The sequence below is a fragment of the Meriones unguiculatus genome, chromosome 10 (genome assembly GCF_030254825.1).
Source record: "Meriones unguiculatus strain TT.TT164.6M chromosome 10, Bangor_MerUng_6.1, whole genome shotgun sequence".
NCBI classification, from domain to species: Eukaryota; Metazoa; Chordata; class Mammalia; order Rodentia; family Muridae; genus Meriones; species Meriones unguiculatus.
The window spans coordinates 8119300-8138973 of record NC_083358.1 but is presented as its reverse complement, the minus strand read 5'-3'; the positions used below and the strand labels follow the sequence as shown (position 1 = coordinate 8138973).

The following is a 19674-nucleotide window of genomic DNA, read 5'->3' as shown; positions in this document are numbered from 1 at the left end:
CTTTTTCCCTTACCTTAAACATCCCTAGGTCACAGGCTTCCCTCCCCACAAGCTACTCATTCTTATGCTCTCCCTCCCTCTCTCCCTCCCTCCCTCCCTCCCTCTTTATCTCTCTCCCTCTCTCCCTCTGTCTTTATCTCTCACTCTCCCCCACCCCACTCTTCCCCTCTTATTCTCCCTCTCTCTCTCTCTGCTCTGCTCCTGCTTTTCCCATGGCCAGGTCCAGTTGGCTGGCCATGTTCAGTCTACTACTTTATCTCTCCATTCTGGACTCTTCCAGATGCCTCTAGCTTTTCTCTCTCCATCTCTCTCTGTCTCTCTCTCTCCCACAATAACCATCCCCTTGGAGCATCCATCCCCATGGAGCAGCCATGTGGTCAGTTTATACATCCTGTACCTTATTTTTTGAAATTGGGCCTCTCACTGAGCCTGGAACTTGTAGATTTGACCAGGGTGGCTGGTCAGTGAGATGCAGGGTTCCTCCTGTTCTCACCTCCTCAGTGTTGAGATTACATGTGTTCATTGTTGCACGTGGCTTGTCACTTGTGCTAACATGGGTCCTTGTGCTCGTGTGGTGAGCACTTTACCTACTTAGCTGTCTCCCGCATAGTGATGTCTTAGTTTTATGCTGTTTTCCTCTCCCTGCTTCTTGTGCTTTGGAGCACACACAAGCAGATACTCCAGCTCTTGCTCTTGGCTATACCTCCAGCTCTTCACACAGTAGCTGATTCACAGTAGACTGTCAGTGAGTTTTGTGGCAAGAAGGACTCTCAGCTGAGTGTGGAAGTCACAGTTACTTGGCAGCACCTTGAAGTGGAACCAGAAAGTGCAGGGAGACTCGTAACATTTCTGGAAGCCTGCACTGTGACTGAGACTGAAAGCCAGTGTCTTAGACTGAGCACCACCAGGGGCCCGTGGAGCCTCCTCCAATAGACAGAGGTGATCCACAGACTTAGGGCCCACAAAGTACTTTGAAATGAATTTAAACTCGTTGCCACTGTTGAAAAATTGGAAGATTTCACATCGCAGGTTTCAGCAGGCCTTGAAAACTCTAGGAATTCTGACACCACCAGGCCTGTGCTTCTGAATGGGTACCCTGGCTGGCTGTAAGCAGAGACAGTCAGTTCTGTGTCCTCAGGCCACTCCAGATCCTCCCAAGGTTAGCATGAGAGCTGCTATCACCTGCAAGCCTATAGCTGCATTTCCTTCCTGGGGAGGGGACTGGGAGCTGATGCCCAGGTCCTTATGACATATGCCACCTCACCACAGCATCTCAGCTCTGTAAGGAGGGTTGGTCACCTCACCAGAACATTCTAGCTCCATAAGTAGGGTTGGCCAGCTGGCCTGTCTGTCTGAGAGAGATGAGGCCATGATGCTGAGCACCCTCAGCATGCTGCCATTCACAAAGCCAAGACCAGCATTTGGCCCCTTTGCTTCCTATCCCTTTGTCCCTGGCCTGTGACTTTTGTCATCATCTGTCATGGTTTGAATGAAAACGGCGACCATAGGCTCATAGGAAGTGGCACTATTTGAAAGGATTAGGAGGTCTAGCCTGTTGGAAGATGTCATTGGGGGTAGGCTTTGAGCATGTCAAAGGCCCAATGCCTCACTTTCTTTTCCTGCTGCCTGTGGATCCACATGTAGAACTCTCAGCTCCTCTCCAGTACCATGTCTGCCTGCATGCTGCCATGTTTCCTGCCATACTGATAATGGATTAAACCTCTGAGGCTGTAAGCAAGCCCCAATTAAATGTTTTCCTTTATAAGAGTTGCTGTGGCCATGGTGTCTCTTCACAGCAATAGAACAATGACTAAGACATCATCCTGAACCCATAGAGGCAGAGGACACTCTGGGCTTCTTGGAAAGGATGAGTCATTCACCCTGCCAGCCCCACGAGCCCCAGGCTGGATCAGAAACAGCTTTAATTAGTCTGGCCTACCTAGTCTCTTAAGCTGGCTTCTTCTTTGACTCATAGGTCACTGGTATGACAATGGGCTGAGGAGGGGGCCTGGAATTAGTGCCATCCTCTAACCAGTGCTGTGCATGTCTCCAGTGCATTGTCATCCAGTGTTCCCAGAGTCCTGGCAGGGATGGTGCACAGTGGGCTTTTCCCTAGAACTATCAACACTGTCCTCACTGCCTCAATCACTGGCTACTATGGTGTCTGTGTTATTACTTCTTCACTGGCTATATGTGTAGATGCCTGTCTGTCAGAGTCACAGATACTATTGTAGTGCTTTGGATTTTGTTTTTGTTTGTATTTGCTTGTTTGTTTTCCTGTGTAACTGGTTTTGATGGCTTGAATTATTTTCTTAGAATAAATTCCAAGCATTCAAATCCTGGAGTTACATCTGCCCTTATTGCCAATGAGCTAGAGGATGTCAGTTTTATTAGAACTGTGTAGCTGAGGATGGCCTTGAACTCTGGGTCTTTCTGTCTCTGCCTGGGATTACAGGCATGAGCCACAGCACCTGGTTGGAAAGTTTGCATAGTGATTAGTATGGATCAAGACTTGTCTAAGCATTTAGTGGCTATGTTTCCTTCTGTGTGTTTGTCTGAGTGGTTTGTGTATTAGCAAGAATCAAGGCTTTAGAGCAGACTGAATCTGTAAGGTGGGAGGATTAAGTGCCCCTGCCCTAGTCACTGCAGATGCTTTCCTTGTATGTTTTTCATGGATAGCCACAAGCATGTTTGTGGCTTTCTGCTCTTTGGAAAGGAGTAATGTGGTTCCACATGGACCTTCAACATCAACCCAGTCTTGCTGTCTCACAAAGGGAGACCTTTCCCAGAAAGCAGGACCACAGATAGCAGATGTTACTGGGAGAGGGGATCCTAATGCCTCTCATTATCTCATTCTCTGAGCTGTCACTCACTGCACTCTGACCTCGTGAGCCCTTGCTTCTGTCCTGGCCTAGACAAAATGTCAGTGCCAAGGTTTGTCGGTCTCTTCTGCACTGAGGAAGGCTGTGTGGGCTCTACTGCACGTGTTCTACTGCCCCTGTGCATGAGGATGGTGGCCAGAGCCAGCTGTTTAATCTTTCTGACTCAGAGAATCTAAAAATACCTTGGACTAAGTGTTTGGAGGGAATCTATGATCAACCTGTGAGTGCTGAGCTCTCAGGAATCAGCATGTGTGGGTTTAGACTGCATTTCCTCCAGAAGATGCAGTCATCTCAGCAGTACAGTACTCCAGAAGACTGCAGTCCCTCCCCTGCAGTCATCATGTCTGATAGGCCTGAGGCAGAGTGAGGATGCTCTCTCTACCCCTGAGCATGGCTGTCCCAGGCCTTTGCCATTTGCCTGCTGCCCCTCAGTACTGGTAGGAATGACTTCGAGAACAGCGACTACATCCTGAGCCAGTACCAGAAACTAGGTCTGGAAGCTGAGATTTGCATTCCAGCTTTGTTCTGTGTGACCTGCATCTCATGCTCTCTCAGCTCCATGAGCATATTCCTGGTGAAGTGTGCTCATCCATGTACCCAGTGCTCCATGAGAGTCTGCACTGGTTCATACATGAGTCTAGATGAAATGCCAGTGCCAGGTCAGCAGGGACCATAATTGATTTTGAATCGCTGTGGAATGAAGCCTCTCAGAAGATGGGCAGGTGAGCTTGGCCTTGAGGGTGAACAGGATTCTGCAGTTGGGATAGGGAGGGAGGAAGAAGGCGGAAGGAAAAGGAGGACAAAGGAGGAGGGAGAGTAGGAAGAAGAGCTGCAGGCTTCATGATCAGAGCACAGAGGTGACTTCTCATTGATATCCAGGTGGCCACAGACCAGGGAGAAAGGAAGAACAGGGTGGAACCATGAAGAGCCTGAGAAGCAGCTCTGGGTCTGGAAGGAAGACCGGAGAGAGAGGAGCTCAGGAGATGAAGGGTCTGCTGCTTAGCAAGATGCCACTTCCACAGCTTCTGAGGGCAGTGAGCCAGCAGGAGCTGCTTGATGTTTGCTACCAGTGAAGTCGGACATCCCTATGCTCTGACTTGGTTGGCTGGAGTGTATAGAAATTAGCTGGACTGGGGGAAGGAGGGATCCTGATGTTGGTGTCCCCGGGCTCCTTCAGTTAGCAAGTGTCTATGCCATGCTACCGTATAGCAGCAAAATGGACCCAGGAAACAGATGCCAGCTGGTGGCACCCCAGATTCTGTAGGTACAAAGATTATCCTCTGTGCAGGAAAAGTGTGACTCGTGCTTTTCCTCAAGTCGATTTGTGTTCAGTGACTTTCTTTCAGGGGACTGGCCTTCTCATAGTGACAGTATTTATGTCTGTTTCCATTTCAGATGCCGTAGGGCCTCTGGGCCTCGGGCCTCTGGAGACTCACTCAGCCTTGGTAGCCAGGAGCTCCCGACACACTTGTACGTGCTTGCAGCTTCAGGGAGCTGCTCCCTAGCCTGTGTCCATCCTGCTTGGCAGCCTAGCCATCATGGAGGCCCCAGAAGTCCCTGTGGGTTCCCTGATTGACTTTGGGACTGAACCACCTACCTCCTCTCCCATGGAAGCAGCACCTTCAACACTCCAGGACCCAGATGGTTCCCTAGGTGATGGGGCATCTGAGAGTGAGACCACTGAGTCTGCAGACAGTGAGAATGACATGGGCGAGTCGCCTTCACACCCATCCTGGGACCAAGACCGCCACTCTTCCTCCAATGAGTCCTTCTCCTCCAATCAGAGTGCTGATTCAGCCCCAGATGAGGAGACCCTAGCACTTCGAGAATTCATGCGCAACTATGTAGAGAAGATCTTCTCTGGAGGGTAGGCCCTGCGTGGGATGGAGGGTAAACCCTTTGTGGTAAGGAGGGTGGACCCTTTTTGGGATAGGGGGTTAAGCTGCCTTTGGGATGCAGAGTAGGTATTTTAAGGACACTAGCCTGCTGTCAGATTCCAGGGACCTGCTTCCTATTATAGGCTACAGTGGCTCTTAGCTATCCTAGACTGCCTATAGAGTCACATTGGGAGATTTTAAAGAGGCTCCAGTCTTGGAGGTTTGGGGACTTAGTGCAGTAGTTGTCTTTATTAGTTTCTATTGCTGTGAAGAGACACCATGATCATGCCAACTCTTATAAAGAAACACATTTAATTGGGGCTGGCTTATAGTTTCAGAGGTTTAGTTAATTATTCTCATGGTGGAAAACATGACAACATGCAGGCAGACATGATGCTGGAGGAGGAGCTCAGAGTTCTATATTGTGATCTGTAGGTAGCAGAAGGAAGACACTGAGCCATACTGGCATAGTTTGAGAACACGAGACCTCAAAGCCTGTCCCCACAATTACACACTTCCCCAACAAGGCCACAACTACTCCAAGACCACACCCCCTAATAGTGCCACTTTCTATGGGCCTATGAGAGCCATTTTTATTCAAACTACCACAGTGGTAGAGTGCTGGCTTCAGAAGCACAAGGCACTGGGTTCAGTCCTCACTCTGGAAAAGAAAAAAAAAAAAAGAGTTCTGGACTCCACCATAGACCAACTAATACCTTTCCCTGGAGCAGCATATCATACCTACAGGCTGTCCTGGACTGTCTGAGGGCAGCATATTGACAACGTTTAGGTGGGACCCAGCATCAAGGGTGGCCATAGTGGAAGTGGTCCTCAGCCCGGCCAGACCTGTGTTCTCTGCTTCTCCAAGTTGACACTGGAACACAGACTCTGAGTAGCCAGTTTATCTATGTCCCCTTAGTTTTCTCACTTAACTCCATTTCATGAGTGGCTCTGCTGAAGCCTCATGGGGACCAAAGAAACAAATAAAAGACTTTCCACCACCATGGTGTCTTCAGTATGGTCCGGAGGCTGCACCCCTGTTGCCATCCAGGCAGATGACGCTGTGGAGGAACAAATGATAAGCTCTGTTAGGTACTTATCTATTCATCCCAGAATACTCTGAGAATATTGAAGATTGTCTTAGTTACTTGTCTTTTGTGAAGAGATGCCATAACCAAGGCCACTTATAAAATAAAACATTTATTTGGGGCTTACAGTTTCAGAGGATGAGTCCATGACCATCATGTAGAGGAGCACAACAGCAGACAGGCAGGCGTGGCACTATGATCAGTAGCTGATCATAACCACAAGGCAGAGAGAGAGAGAGAGAGAGAGAGAGAGAGAGACCTGGGAATGGTGTGGGCTTTTGAACCTCAAAGCCCAACCCCCAGTGACGCACCTCCTTCAATAAGGCCACACCTCTAATTCTTCTCAAACAGTTCCACCCACAGGGGACTAAGCATTTAAATATATTAGCCTGTGGGGGCTATTCTCATTCAGACCACCACGGGGATGCCTTGCTGTTAAGCTACACCCACAGCCCTTTTATATTCTTGTGTGGGTGTGTGTGGGGGTGGGTGTGTACACACGTCTGCGCGTGCACGTACGTATGCGTGTATGTGTATGTGTGTGTGCGTGTATGTATATATGAATGTATGTGTGTATGTGGGAGGGGTGCAGCGCATGCATGCATGCATGTATGTATCTGTTTCTGGGTCTGGTCTGTGTGGTTATGCCTGTGTATGCAGGTTTGCATGCCTGTGAGTGTGCAGAGGTCAGAAGTTGATGTTGGCTATAATCCTTATTTGTCTTTCTGAGAGAAGGTCTCTCCTAAACCTAAGGCTCCTTAGGTTTGACTACTCTGGCTGGTCAGTGAGCCCTCAAGATGCGCCTGTCCCTGTCCCCAGCACTGAAGTTCCAGGTGCATGCTGGCACATCCAGCCGTTATGTTTGTGCTGGGACCTAAACTCAAGTTCTCAGCTTACTAACTGAGCCACTTCCCCAGCCCTGCTCTCTGCACTCTAAACTCTGGCCTCTGGGGAGCTGCTGCTTCTGCTCTGCACCCCCATCTCCACTGACACCTGTCTTACCTTGTTGTTGCTTTGGCCTCCCAGACACTGGGCATGTCCAAAGAAGCTTCTCCGGCTGCCTCGGCGTCTCACTGGCCAGGAGGCTGCACTTGCTGCTGTAACTGAACTCAGGATGATAAAGGCAACAAAAGCTGGTCGCCCAGCCCCCTGGTGGAGTCTGCAGGCAACTGATTCCTAAGTGGCTGTTTCCTGGCACCTCTCTGGCTTTTTATTGTGTTTTTGTTGTTGTTGTTGTTGTTGTTGTTGTTGTTTTGTTTTGTTTTGTTTTGTTTTTAACTAATTAAGAGTCAGGGGGTTGGTGTGTGTGCCACAACATGGACACGAAGGTCAGAGAACAACTTTCAGGGGTCAGTTCTCACTTTCCACCTGTTGAGGCAGGGTCTCTCTTGTCATGCTGCTGCATGGCTCCCTGCGGGCTAGCTGGCCTGTCACATCCAGCTTTTGTATGACTTCCAGGAATCAAACTTAAGTCATAGTGCTTGCACAGTTGTACCTTTATCCACTGAGCCATTCCCTGGCCCTCTATTGAAGGAGTAGAGTAGGGGTGCCAACAGCAAAAGCCCAAAAAGCAGACGCCTGGGGTTAGAATATGGCCTAAGCAGGGGGATCTCTGCGTGGGCCCCTAGCTCTGCCTGTCCATGTCACCGTTAAGTGGTACTTCGGCTGGGATGAGGAGGTTGACTCCAGCCCAGACTCCAAGGGTCCAGGGTATAGTCACCGACCTGTTAGCAGCTGCGGCAGCTCACCAGAACTTAGGTTCTTTATGGACCAGCCACATCAGCATCTGAGCTGGTGGAAATGCAGAGCTTCAGGCACTGTGGCTCCTCTGGCTGTGCACCTGGATGCTATCAAGCCTATTCCTGTGGGAACAGGCTGCCCACAGCTATAGTCTCGAGGAACTTGGTTTACAGTGTGATTGTCCATATTCATTAAAAGCAACATAAACGTTTACTTGTTGGGCTGTGGCTGTGGCTCATCTGGCAAAGTGCTTGCCCCCAGTGTGCATGAAGCCCTGACTTAATCCTGATTTAATTTAATGCATAAACCAAGCATGATGGTATGTAGTTGTACTTGAGAGGTGGAGGCAGGAGGATGAAGACATCAGGATCATCCTTGGCCACATAGAAAGTTTGAGACAAAGATAATATAGAGACTCTTATCATTTATATCTATCTATCTATCTATCTATCTATCTATCTATCTATCTATCTATCTGTATATATATAATTTTAAACATGTTTTATATTATAATGCATATATATAACAGTATATATACATATACTGTATGTATATATACAGCATTATACATATATGAAGATATATAACAGTAATTAGTATATTATACATAAATATATAAATATATAACAGTAATTAGTATATTATAATGTATTAATATTGATATTTAATTAATAATATTACTATTGTCTGGTGAGAAAACCATAAATACAAATTACATAAGCTGGCCAATTTCCAGCCTTCTGCTTCATTTTCATCTTTAAGTTTGAGGGAAATGTTTGGTATTCACAGAGCAGAAGGGCTCTTAGGGCCTGTACCCTCACCAAAGATGAGATCACCTGAGCAGGAGGCCTGCTAACAGAGAGCGGGGAGAATTCCCACACCCTGCTCCAGCCATATCTGGGCCATGAAGCCAGGCTCCTTGTTTCAGAAATAAAAACAAGACACTTTTCTGCAAGGGGAGGAGAACTGGGAACAACACTCCTCTGCTCTCCTTCCCATTTTCTCCTGGAGTTTTTGTTCTAGGAAATGAACCTTGGTTTTGCTCTGCCCTTCTCCCAGGGAGGACTTGGACCAGGAAGAGAAAGCCAAGTTTGGAGAGTACTGCAGTGGCGAAGATGGGAAAGGCCGTGAGTGGTTCGCACGGTTTGTGAGTGCACAGGTGAGTGCAAGGTGGGCAAAGGACCAACATCCTGGTCGGTGCCTCTAGGTGAAGAGCGTGGAGAACACAAGCCCGTAGAATGAAGTCAAAGGCAGCTGGGGCAGGATAGAAAGGTCACCCCATGACTGGGAGCTGTGCTTTGGACAGGGTGGGGACTATGGCAAGTTTGGGGAGCCTCCAAAACTTTCTGTTTCAGAGGCATGCACGTGGGCTTAGTCTATGCATATTTCTATTAAATAACGTGTAGTATTCAAAATTTGCAAAAGCTAACATAGTCAAGACTGTGAAAGCCAGGTAAAACCAAATGTATAGAGAAAGCTGGGGAAAGAATCTTGAACGTTTCTATTATAGGGATGTATTCTTCATAGAGAAACTAGAAATTGCACACACACACACACACAAAAAAAAAACAAAAAAAACCAGAAACAGCCAATGTTGCCATTTGGGGTCTTGTCACTTCATATTCTTCCCATGGGTGAGCTGGATGTGGAGTTTCTTTATGAAATCCTGTGAGGATGACCCAGGTGGGTACCTTCTAGGCTCCAGTGCAGAGGTCCTGGGGATTGCCTGTGTTCTGCCCTGAGTCCTGGCAGAGGGGAGGTGGCCATTGAGGCCCATTCAAGCTGAATGGAGACAGGCAGAGTGACAATCCCCCAGCCTTGCTAAACTGCTTCATGCCACTGAGTCCCGCTGATGTGGCTAGTTCTTTCTGTACAGCGCTGCAAGTCCAAGTGCGTATCTGAGCCGACCTTCTACCGCCTGGTGCAGTCCTTCGCAGTGGTGCTGTTTGAGTAAGTGATGTCCTCCCCAAAGCCTTCTGCAGCTGTCCTTTCCACCTTTCCCACCCACCACGAGCCAGCCACACCAGCTGTCACACACTCTGGGCTAGAATTTGTGACTGGCATCTTCCTGGAGCAGAGTAGTGGGCCCTCTCCTGCCCGTTCTGCTTACCCTTCTCATTCACAGTGCAGCATCTGTAACTGGACCAGCAGAATTTCCTTTCTTTTAAAGCTCCTTTCTCTCTTTTTTGTTTGCTGAGTTGAGTGGCTGTGTGACTATTCCATTAATATCTGGTTGTAATCCTTAGCACACTGCACTCCAGTACGAATGTTTCTTTGCATTCCTAGAATGCCACTCAGTATGTCACTTTCTTGTATGCAATTGTTTTTATTTTCAAAAAGTGACATGAAAGGCACGGATATCTATCTGCTTGTGGTTCATGAGTGTTGCCTGTGGACCAGGAGCATAGGGACAACCGTGGCCTGGGGTCCCCACACAACCCCTGAGTCTGAGCCTGGGGTTGTCCAGTGGTTCATGTCCTAACAGCCCTCCAGGAGATCTGAGGCTACCGACCTCTGAGCTTGTATGTGAGGGACAGCACTGATCATCCTGATGACCCCTGAAAAACAGGGGTCATCAGATCTGCCTAAATGGTGTAGGACCAACACTTGAGGTGACTTCTAGTCCTGGCCCTGCTGGGGTGCAGTGGGCTGTACTTCCTGCACCTTGATGTGGTATTAATGTGAAAGAGACCAGGTTGAGGACCACAAACACCTTCCCACACCTAGCGCCTGGCAGTGCACCTGTAGTGGCTCTCCTGACTGCGTGCTTGAGTGTCCCTGTCACTGCTGTGGCAGCATCTGGGTTGGTCCTGCTTCATTAACTTGCCGGGTTGCTGGGCAGTGGAGGAACATACCTTTAATCCCATCACTCAGGAAGCAGTGGCAGATGAACCTCTGGGAGTCAGGTAGTGGAGCTCTAGCCAGCCAGTCTTGCTCCCATTCCAGGTGCCACCAGATGGACGACTTTGGGCCTGCCAAGAACCTCATGACCATGTGCTTCACCTACTACCACCTGGGTGAGTAAGCCCCACCTGAGCAGCCACCCTGGGATGGAGTTGTGTGCTTGCCACACAGCATGAAGGGAAGCTCCCTTTATTAACAGTAGGTGCTACGGGCCTTTCAGAGAGGAGGAGCTGGTGTTGGGAAGAGGACAAGCAGGCACGAGACACCTGATGTGGGAGGAGACGTGGGCTGTACTTGGAGTTGGGGCTTGGCTGTCTGTGCAGCAAGAAAATGACAGGAAACAGAAGTGCTACATGTGGGGTCTCTGCTCCAGCAAAGTAGGGTTCAGAGCTGGCCACCCAGGGGAGCAGTCTAAGGATTATATCCTGGGAAGAGTCTGGGGTGGCTTGGATGACCAAGCAAAGATGACAGAGCCAGGAAGTCTCTTTTGGCTCAGGTTGTTGAAGGGCCCAGTGTGTAGGAGCTCCAAGGTGTCTTGTGCTGAGCCTGCAGCCTTCCAGAGGAGCCCAATTCAGCTCCTCAAGGAGCATGCTGGGAAGCTCCCTATGGAGACCTGGGCATGGATAGTTGAGTGGTCCTTCATGCCCTCCTTGCTCACTGTTGCTCCACTCTCAGGGTGCAGCCCCTTCCCTCTGCGTGTGCTCCGGGTCTTCTGCTCCCAGCAGCCCCAAGTGGCCTAACTGCTATAGATCACCAGCCTGGCCCTTTGTGCCAGGCTGCATGCTTGACGGTTACCATCAAGTCAAACAGAAAGGGTCATTCCACTCACCTAATCAGAGTCTGTGCTAAGACCCTCACACTTGACCCATTAGGGTTACCTTAGTGGGGTTCTTTCCACACACTGACCTGAGGCAGGGATTATGGGATACTTCACTTACCTTTCCCCATCTGTTTTCTCCCATATTTACCTGATGAAGGACCACCCATTCCAAATGCCTTTGAGACAGGGCTGTGTGTCTGCCATGGACCCAACCCAGGACAGCCTCTTCTTTCCCATTGTCAGTCTCTCAGACCCACTGTGTGGCTCTCAGTGTATACTTCTCTTATCTTCTTTCCAGATGCCAGCTCCTTCAGCCACTCTACCCACTTCATAGTTTCTGCCCACTTCTCTGTGTGGTCAATGCTTATTGACCACCCCAGGGAGGCCTGGCCTTCCCTTGTCTGAGGAGCTTGCTAAGCCAGATGCTTCTAAGGACCCTGTTGAGGAGACTGAGGACAGCACCTATTGTCCTGCAGTCTCCAAGAACCACCTTCAGGCACTCTCCCTCTCCTGTCCTGTGCTGCAAACCGCTTCTTACTTCCATTCTCCCCTCTTTCCAGGCAAGCCACACTTGCTCCCTACAGAGCCCAGGGAGAAGCCAGCTGGCAGCATTGACTCCTATCTGAAGTCAGCTAACAGCTGGCTGGCAGAGAAGAAGGATATTGCTGAGCGGCTGCTGAAGAACACAGAGAACATGAAAGGCTTCTTCGGGGGGCTAGAGACCAAGCTGAAAGGACCACTGGGCAGGAAAAATGAGTGAGTGTGAGCATGGGCCTGAGTTTATGTGCAGATGGATTTTGGGAGAAGCAGGTGGCTTGCCTAGTCTTGGCCTTGCAGCTGTTCTTAAGTCGCGCAGTTGCCAGCCCAGCATGACTCTAAAGTCCCAGAGCTTCCCATGGTTTCCACATGCTGTTTGCTCACTGGCACTCAGGGGTCCAGGAACCATGTTTCTCGAGCTGACAGGAGCATATGGCTTTGTCATTTGGCAACAGGGAAATCAAATACTGTCCCTCCTTCCTGCTGTCATTGTCCTGCAAGTTAATAAGAGCGTGACCTTGGATAGCGCTGCCTCTAAGAGGCACTGCTCTGGCAGACAGAGGACTTTTTGTTGATTTGTTTGAGACAAGGTCTCTATGTGGCTCTGGCTGTCCTAGAGCTCACTCTGTAGACCAGCCTGGCATCAAGCTCACAGATCCGCCTGCCTCTGTCTCCTGAGGTTCCATGAAGAGGGGGAACAACAGTACAAGGGTAACCATCCAGGGCCCTGAGCCACCTGAGGCTTGCCTATAGCCAGGGTCCATGACCTGTCCCTCCCTATCCACACACAGTGGGCTCATAAAATATGGTGCCATTACAGTCTCAGCATCGTAGGTAGGCCTGAGTCCCCTTGGTCACTGTGGCACTGGTTCCCAACCTCTCTTAAGAGGAGCCGCACAGAGAATAGGCAGCACCTGACATGTGTGTAGCATGGGCCCCTTGCACTACTTTCAGGAAGTGTGGCATGGAGCCCTTTCACTGTGTTGGTTTTTTCCCCCCTCTAGGGAAGAAGAGAACAAACCCAAGGACAGACAGCTGAAAACTGGTAAGAACTCAGTTCTCTGGGTTGTCTAGGAGGTGGGGCCTTAGGGAGATAGGGTATTTGGCATGGTGGAGCCTAGGAGTGCTATGGTGAGGTGGGACCTGGGGACAGAGGGGAGGGGCAGAGCCTCCCTCTGGCTTTGGTTTATTATTATTATTATTATTATTATTATTATTATTATTATTATGTTTTTGTTTTGTTTTGTCTTCTTGTTTTTTTTAAGACAGGGTTTCTCTGTGTACCCTTGGCTGTCCTGGACTTGCTTTGTAGACCAGGCTGCCCTCAAATTCACAGAGATCCACCTGCCTCTGTCTTCCTAAGTGCTGGGATTACAGGCATGCACCATCGCACTCAGCATTAAACTGGCTAGACTCTTAAACTGGCCAACCATTAGCCAACAACAGCAATGAGCTAGTTGCTAATGAAAAGGCTTTGCCACCTTTCTAAGCAGAGTATGCAGAAACTAAATCCTTAACCCCAGAGGATTAAGCCAGATGTTAGGGGGAGGGTGCTACTTCATGGACCACACTGGGAAGAAGCCCTAAGCTAGGGCTGGCAAAAAACTTCATGGAATTTGGACAATGTAGCTTGATGACTTTTGGGGGAAGCAGAGCCTGCTGAGTGTTCATAGGATCTACCAACATGGGTACCAGCCCAGGCTGCCCTCAGATCTCCTTACTCCTGCAGTGACTATGATCAGCCCCGAAGATGAACAGAAGGGGGAGAAGGTCTACCTGTACACACACCTGAGGCAGCAGCCCATCTGGTAAGGCCCATCCACACTCTGCCGCATTCTACCTGGTGTAGCTGCTGCCCAGCCCCTCAGCTGCCCATGTCTCCAGCAAGGGCAGTGGCCATCCTCACCTCCAGGGTAGTCACGGTGAGATGATGGATGCCTGCAAGGGTTACTAGGGATATGAAGGCATCTGACTCGCCATGGAAGTGGGAAGGTACTGCAGAGTAGCCTGGCAGCTCAGCAGGGGCTAACAGAGTGGCCACGTGACCAGCCATTCCACTGTGGGTCCATGCATGTTTCCCACATGGAAATATATATAACACACTGTTCAGAACAGTCCCAAATGGAGGAGGCTAGCTGGCTCTTGCGCAAGCGTGATGTGGTTTTTCCACACCCTGAAGTGTGGAGCAAGCCTACACGCAGATCACGACACAGTGACTACCAAGCCATTGTTCTAGCAAGAAAAGGCAGACACAAAAGAACATGAGTCACCTGGTCCTGTTTGTGCAGCGTGGAGGGAACACAGAGCCGCAGCCGGTAAGTAGCAAGAGTGATTAATGACTCCCAAAGGGGCTGCAGAAGGGCTCTGGACTGAGACGGTGGGGAGAGCTGCACAGCTGAATACACTGAACAATCACCGAATTGCATGCCTCATTTGTTTCTTTATTCAACTTTCTAAATTATTATTATGGATGTTTTGCTTGCATGTGTGTCTGAGCACTGTATGTGGGCCTAATGCCCTTGGAGGCTAGAAACTGCCATTGGATCCCCTAGAACTAGAGTTACAGATGATGGTGGGCTGCATAGGTGCTGGGGATCAGCAGCTGTGTCCTCTGGAAGAGTAGTGAGTTCTCTCAGCCACTGAGACGCCTCTCTCGTCCCCTACATACCTTATTTAATTTTGTTGTGCCAGGGCTGTTTCACATTATTGGGTAACTGCCTGGGTATAAATTATATCATAATGTTATTGTGCATGTGTGTAGACACACACACAAGCACACACACACACACACACACACACACTGGAGGCTGAAGTGAGAACCAGGGGCTGCGCTTTGATTGTGCCCCCCAAAGGCTCATCTGCTGGCTCTCTGGTCTCTGCTGTGGTGAATTTAACATGAAGGGAGCTATAGGAGTGAAGTCGAGTGCAAGGCTATCAGCCTGAGCACCATCAGGAAGGAATTTAAAAAGTTACCACATTTCCAAGCCAGTTCTTGAGAACATGTTTCTGAAGCAAGGCTTCCCTGCGCACTTGGCCTCTCCTCTGCCATGTTGGGAGGACAGGGACCCTTGCCAGAACCAGTACAAACCTGTTGGCACCCTCTTGCCATAAATATTGAGTCAAATAAATATAGTTTCTTCACATATCACTGTGCTAACATCACTAGGTGTTAGCACAGAACAGACCAAGACAGCAGCAGTTAGGACCTCCGGCAGCCGTTAGTGTTGCTTGGAGCCCTGGGCTCACGTTCACTCACCAGTGAGGAGCAACTCTAGCACAGAACAGAATGCATCAACACAGCCCCTCCCTCAAAGGTCACAGTCCAGCAAGGCTCATGTGAAAAGTGTGGTTGAGAAAAACCATGGGAACCCCTAGGGCAAAGGGTTAGATCAGCACAGGGAAGCTGGACCCGGATCAACTGGAGATGCTGTGCAGCAGAGAGGAGAGGGCCTCACTGGGTCTGTGTTACCTCAGTGACTATGCTGCAACCCCTTAGGTCCCTGGAGCTGGTTAAACAAAGGGCCAGAAGCCATTCTTGTGGACACTGGGCCATGTGGTCTCTGTTCTCCTACACACTCTGCGGTGGAGTCAAAGGTGACATGTGGCAGTGAACCTTCATGTGCAGGTGCCAGCCATAGGCCCCCCTGATCTTCTACAGGAAGAACTGTTCTTGATTCTGTGTACCTGTGGCTATGTTCCCGTGACTACCATGGTGTGTGGCTGCTGGGTCCCCATGTTGGTGAGGAGATGCTGCTCAGTAGAGCAGAGGTCTAGTTGTCCACTTTCTCTTGGAAGCCCCACTGCTGCCTGTCTGCCTGAGCCACTGAGCAGGCCAGCCTGCTCCACCTTCCCAAAGGCCTCTTCAACTCTTCCATCCCCTGCCACATCCCCAGGGCAACACTTTATTCATCTCTCAGGCTTCCCAGACACTTCTCATAAAACAAGAAGCTGTTGCTTTTGGTGTGGAGGGCAGAGAGGCCCTGGGTAGACCTTTACCATGTCTCATCCTGCAGGCACACACTGAGGTTCTGGAATGCGGCCTTTTTTGATGCTGTCCACTGTGAGAGGCGGAAGCGATCCCCCACCACCAGGTAGGAGCCAAGAGTGTCTCCTCCAGCCTTGGGAGAGAGGACCAAATCTTGGCTCAGTCTCCCAAGTCCTTGGGAGCCAGCAAACTGGCTGAGCTGCTGTTAATGGTTTCACCTATGTGTCCTAGAGCCTTGCAAGCTGCCTGAGGGGGTTAGTGCTCACAGCTTTGGGGGTGGGGTGCTCAGCTTGCATGGTGCTTCCTGTTCTGGGGCTCTGGCATGATACGGCCTGATCCTCCTTAAAATGTCACCTCTGCCCAAGGGAGACCACTGGCCTCCACTCCACCCCTCTGTTCACTGTTAGAATCAGATCTGGCAGTGCAACCACCCCCTGGGCCTATTGCTAAAGCCTAAGCAGACCTTCCCAGTTGTGCCCAAGCTAATCCTGCACCTCAGATGCCCTGTGGGACCCTGTTGAGAAAGCACGGAAAGCAGGAAGGGCTTGTCCCCAATACTACAGAGGCTTTCTCTGGGTGGAACAGGCACAGATTGCTACCCATTCCACTCAGCTTTGGGGCAGCAGCCCCTGTTGAAGCCAGGCAGGCCCTACTGGACCACCAAGTATGGGACTTTGTAGCCAGTATCTCAAAGCTTCAGTTGACTATGGAGGCTATGTGGAGGCTCTGGGCCTTCTGCTGTGTTTAGGAGGGAGCAGATGAGCAGAGCGCCTTCTGGTCATGGCTCCTCTGCTGGCAAGTGATTATTTGAGGTGGAACCCTTCCTCAGAGGAGCAGCTGAGGCCAGTGGGAATAAAGTGGCTTGCCTCCAGTCCCATGATTGTATTTTGGAACAGTTTCCTGGGGAAACAGAGGGAGCATGGGGTGGGAAAGGCCCTAGACTTCCAGAAGACCCTGGGGAAATTTCTACTCTGTCTGGAGGCTGGGCGGTCCAGGCACGCCATTGGCTTCTTGCTGACAGCTCCTAGAGATCCATCTGTTCTGGGTTCCTTGTCTTTCTCTGTCCTCTCTGCTCCTACCTAGAATAATCTTCTCTGCTTGTTCTTTTCCATCCACATATCTTGCATGACTTTGACATGTGCCTTTGTTTACCTGTTTCTGCTGCCGCTCCAGAGGGGATGCTGGAGAGCAGGAGGAGAAGAGGTGTGTGTCCACGTGACTTTGCTCCATTTACAGCTCTGGGGTTTCTTCCAAGGCCACTGTCAGGAGGGGAGGGTGCCCCTGGGGAGGCATGCCCTGTGCTAGGCAGACTGGTGACAGGGCCTGGCCCAAGACAGATAGAGCTTGCCATGGCCAGAGCACCCTAAGATATTCAGAAAACAGGACACTGTGATCTACCCCAAGAGGCACACATGGGCAAAAGGCCGCTAGCCTCAAGGGCATGGCACTCTCCATGGGTCCCTCTGTGCCTGGATCAGATACAGGAATTCCACTGGTGTGGAAGTGGAGGGTGGCGTGGAGAAGCTTCTTGTTTGCAGTTCCTTCCACTCTCACTGGTCTAGGGTCACATGGAAAGACAGCTACCCTCTCTTCTTCAGCCACTGGATAACCAGAAGAGCTGAGGGCAGGGGGTGGTCCCTTGAAGCAAAAATGGGCTGCATGGGGATTTGGGGACTTGTTTCCCAAAAGACACTGTGACACATTTTTAGAGTAAAGGCCAACCCCTATTTATAAAGAGTTGTGAACACAGGTGGATTTATTGGCACCTGGGCATGCACATTTCATGGAGATGGTTCACAGCTGTGCTGCTCTAATGACCCTTGCTGCTGTGGCTTTACAGCAGCTGTAAGGAACATTCAAACCTGACATCTCCTCACAGTACAGGGCCCCATGCTCCCACAGAGGACCCTGTGACAAACCAGCTTCTTAGGAAGAGCTTGGGCCCAAAGAGGGACATTGTCAAAGCCTCCCCAGACAGTAGATCCACTTATTTATTCTGAGTCCAGCTGAAGAAACTACCAGCTGCCTGGGCTTCACAAGCCTCCTTGCTGGAGCCCAAGTAGCTAACTGACCAGCACAGGCCTACTGGAGAATATCTGGTATCACTCGTGTCCCCCAGTGTCCAATAGCCATTTTTTTAAGTGACTCCTGCTAACAGCAGATTCCATTTCATCACCCAGACCCAGAGGTTTCCATCAAGTGCTGAAGACACACACACACACACACACACACACACACACACACGAGCTTAGATTTGTGATCAATGTTCCATGTGTAGGACATTGCAGAGGCCTGACCTCAGCTCCCAGAAGTAATTAGATACCAGCCAGGCCAAGATGCTTTCATATTTTTCTGAAATCAGGTGACATCTTAGTTTTAGTCCTTTCCACAGCAAGGAGAATCACTTCCTGATGGTGTCAGGCATAAAGGATTGAGGCTGCTATGCCACACAACTCAAGAGAGTGATTTACTGTGTACAGCTGTACATGGCAGGTTGGTGGGTGGCACAGGGCTATGTGTGCCTAAACAGCTTCAGAGTCAGTATTGGAAGGCCTGCACCGTCCCTGCAGTGCATTCTGGGATCTTTATAGATGTGCTGCCTAAGTGTGCAGAGGCTGTAGGTGAACTCATTTCTGCTGTGCTGTAGCAGTCAGTGGTCTGGGCCAGGAAGAGCCAGGCCCAGGCGTTTGTCCCTTTGTTTTGTTCTCTCCTTCCTTCCTTCTGCTTCTCTACAACTGACCTCTCCTTCCTCCATGCTACTTCTTCTCTCCCTGCTCACTTTGATCTTTCTCTCTACCGTAACCTTAGTTAGAATCATCCATCCTGAGGCTTCTCTTTGGAGGAAGTTGGCAAAATATGAGCTCCCCTCCTATCTGAAGCTGTGTGTGTGTCTTTAAGTACCAGGGTCTGACTTCACATGGGCAATGAGCATAGACACAGGGGGCTTCTGGTCCCTCTGAGGAGGTGGCCGCTCTAGGAGCCTCACCAGGAAGGGGAAAAGCCAGGGTGATGTGCGACAGGTCGCTGTGGGAGTGGCAGAAGTGTTAGCATAGGCACCTTTCTGTCCTATTCCTGGACTTTCCCTCTGCCCAAAGAACACCCCAACCTTACCCAGGTGCCCATCCCATGCCCCCTGCCCAGTACAGAGAACAGGAGTTCTTTCTTAGAGACTGTCTGCCACCCTACAACCCCACTGGGCTCTAGAGTTTGGGCTGGCTTCACAATGGCTCTGTGGTTACAGAGGAGGCCTACAGGAAGAGTGTGGAGTGTCTCCTCCATGATAAGTGGAACAGACAACAGCCATGTTGGGGAACCCTTGTAAGGCAGGCAGAATCTGTACAGAAGGGACAGCGTGGCTGTCATACATTCCCAGTCTCCCCATTCTTGTGTCCCCTGTAGATGCTGCCTTGTGTATCTGGGCCCAGGACACAAGGCAAGAAAGGACAGATTTCTCCAAGGTCTCTAGGACAATAGAGTGCCGTTAGCTTCCTGGTTCTTCATCTTAGGCAGGGAATAAATGTTGGTGTTTGGGGCTCCCCAGGCAAGTGGCAGGCTCTAGTGGAAGCCACACGCCAAAGTCCCTAGGCATCCAAGAGGCAGTGCAGACTACCAGCTCCACAGAGCAGGGGAGGGAGGGTCCCAGGCTATTCTGAAGCCCATCCGGTTCTTCCTGTGCCCACAGGGAGAAATGGTGCCACATGACCCAAGAAGAGCGGGATGACAGCCTTCGGTTCAATGAGAACATCACCTTCGGGCAGCTGGGGTGAGAGCAAAGCTGTGAATGGGCCACCTACCAGACAGGGGCAGTGTAGTGGGTATGACTTCTTAGGAGCACAGGGCT

The 19674-nt window shown here is 50.2% G+C and overlaps 1 protein-coding gene across 3 annotated transcripts in view; it reads left to right on the top strand.

Moving 5' to 3' along the window:
• The window catches only part of Kiaa0513 (KIAA0513 ortholog), a 60659-nt gene that overhangs the window by 35176 nt on the left and 5809 nt on the right, over window positions 1-19674 (top strand). For 2 of the 3 annotated variants that reach the window (XM_021654463.2, XM_021654462.2), the window contains exons 2-11: window positions 4278-4749; window positions 8647-8746; window positions 9464-9537; window positions 10534-10604; window positions 11872-12067; window positions 12853-12893; window positions 13578-13656; window positions 15862-15939; window positions 17007-17036; window positions 19516-19596. In XM_021654463.2, the coding sequence (XP_021510138.1) occupies window positions 4421-4749; window positions 8647-8746; window positions 9464-9537; window positions 10534-10604; window positions 11872-12067; window positions 12853-12893; window positions 13578-13656; window positions 15862-15939; window positions 17007-17036; window positions 19516-19596 (1079 nt within the window). In that variant the 5' untranslated portion in view covers window positions 4278-4420. The remainder of the gene's footprint in view (window positions 1-4277; window positions 4750-8646; window positions 8747-9463; window positions 9538-10533; window positions 10605-11871; window positions 12068-12852; window positions 12894-13577; window positions 13657-15861; window positions 15940-17006; window positions 17037-19515; window positions 19597-19674) is intronic. The other variant, XM_021654464.2, reaches the window with a different exon arrangement.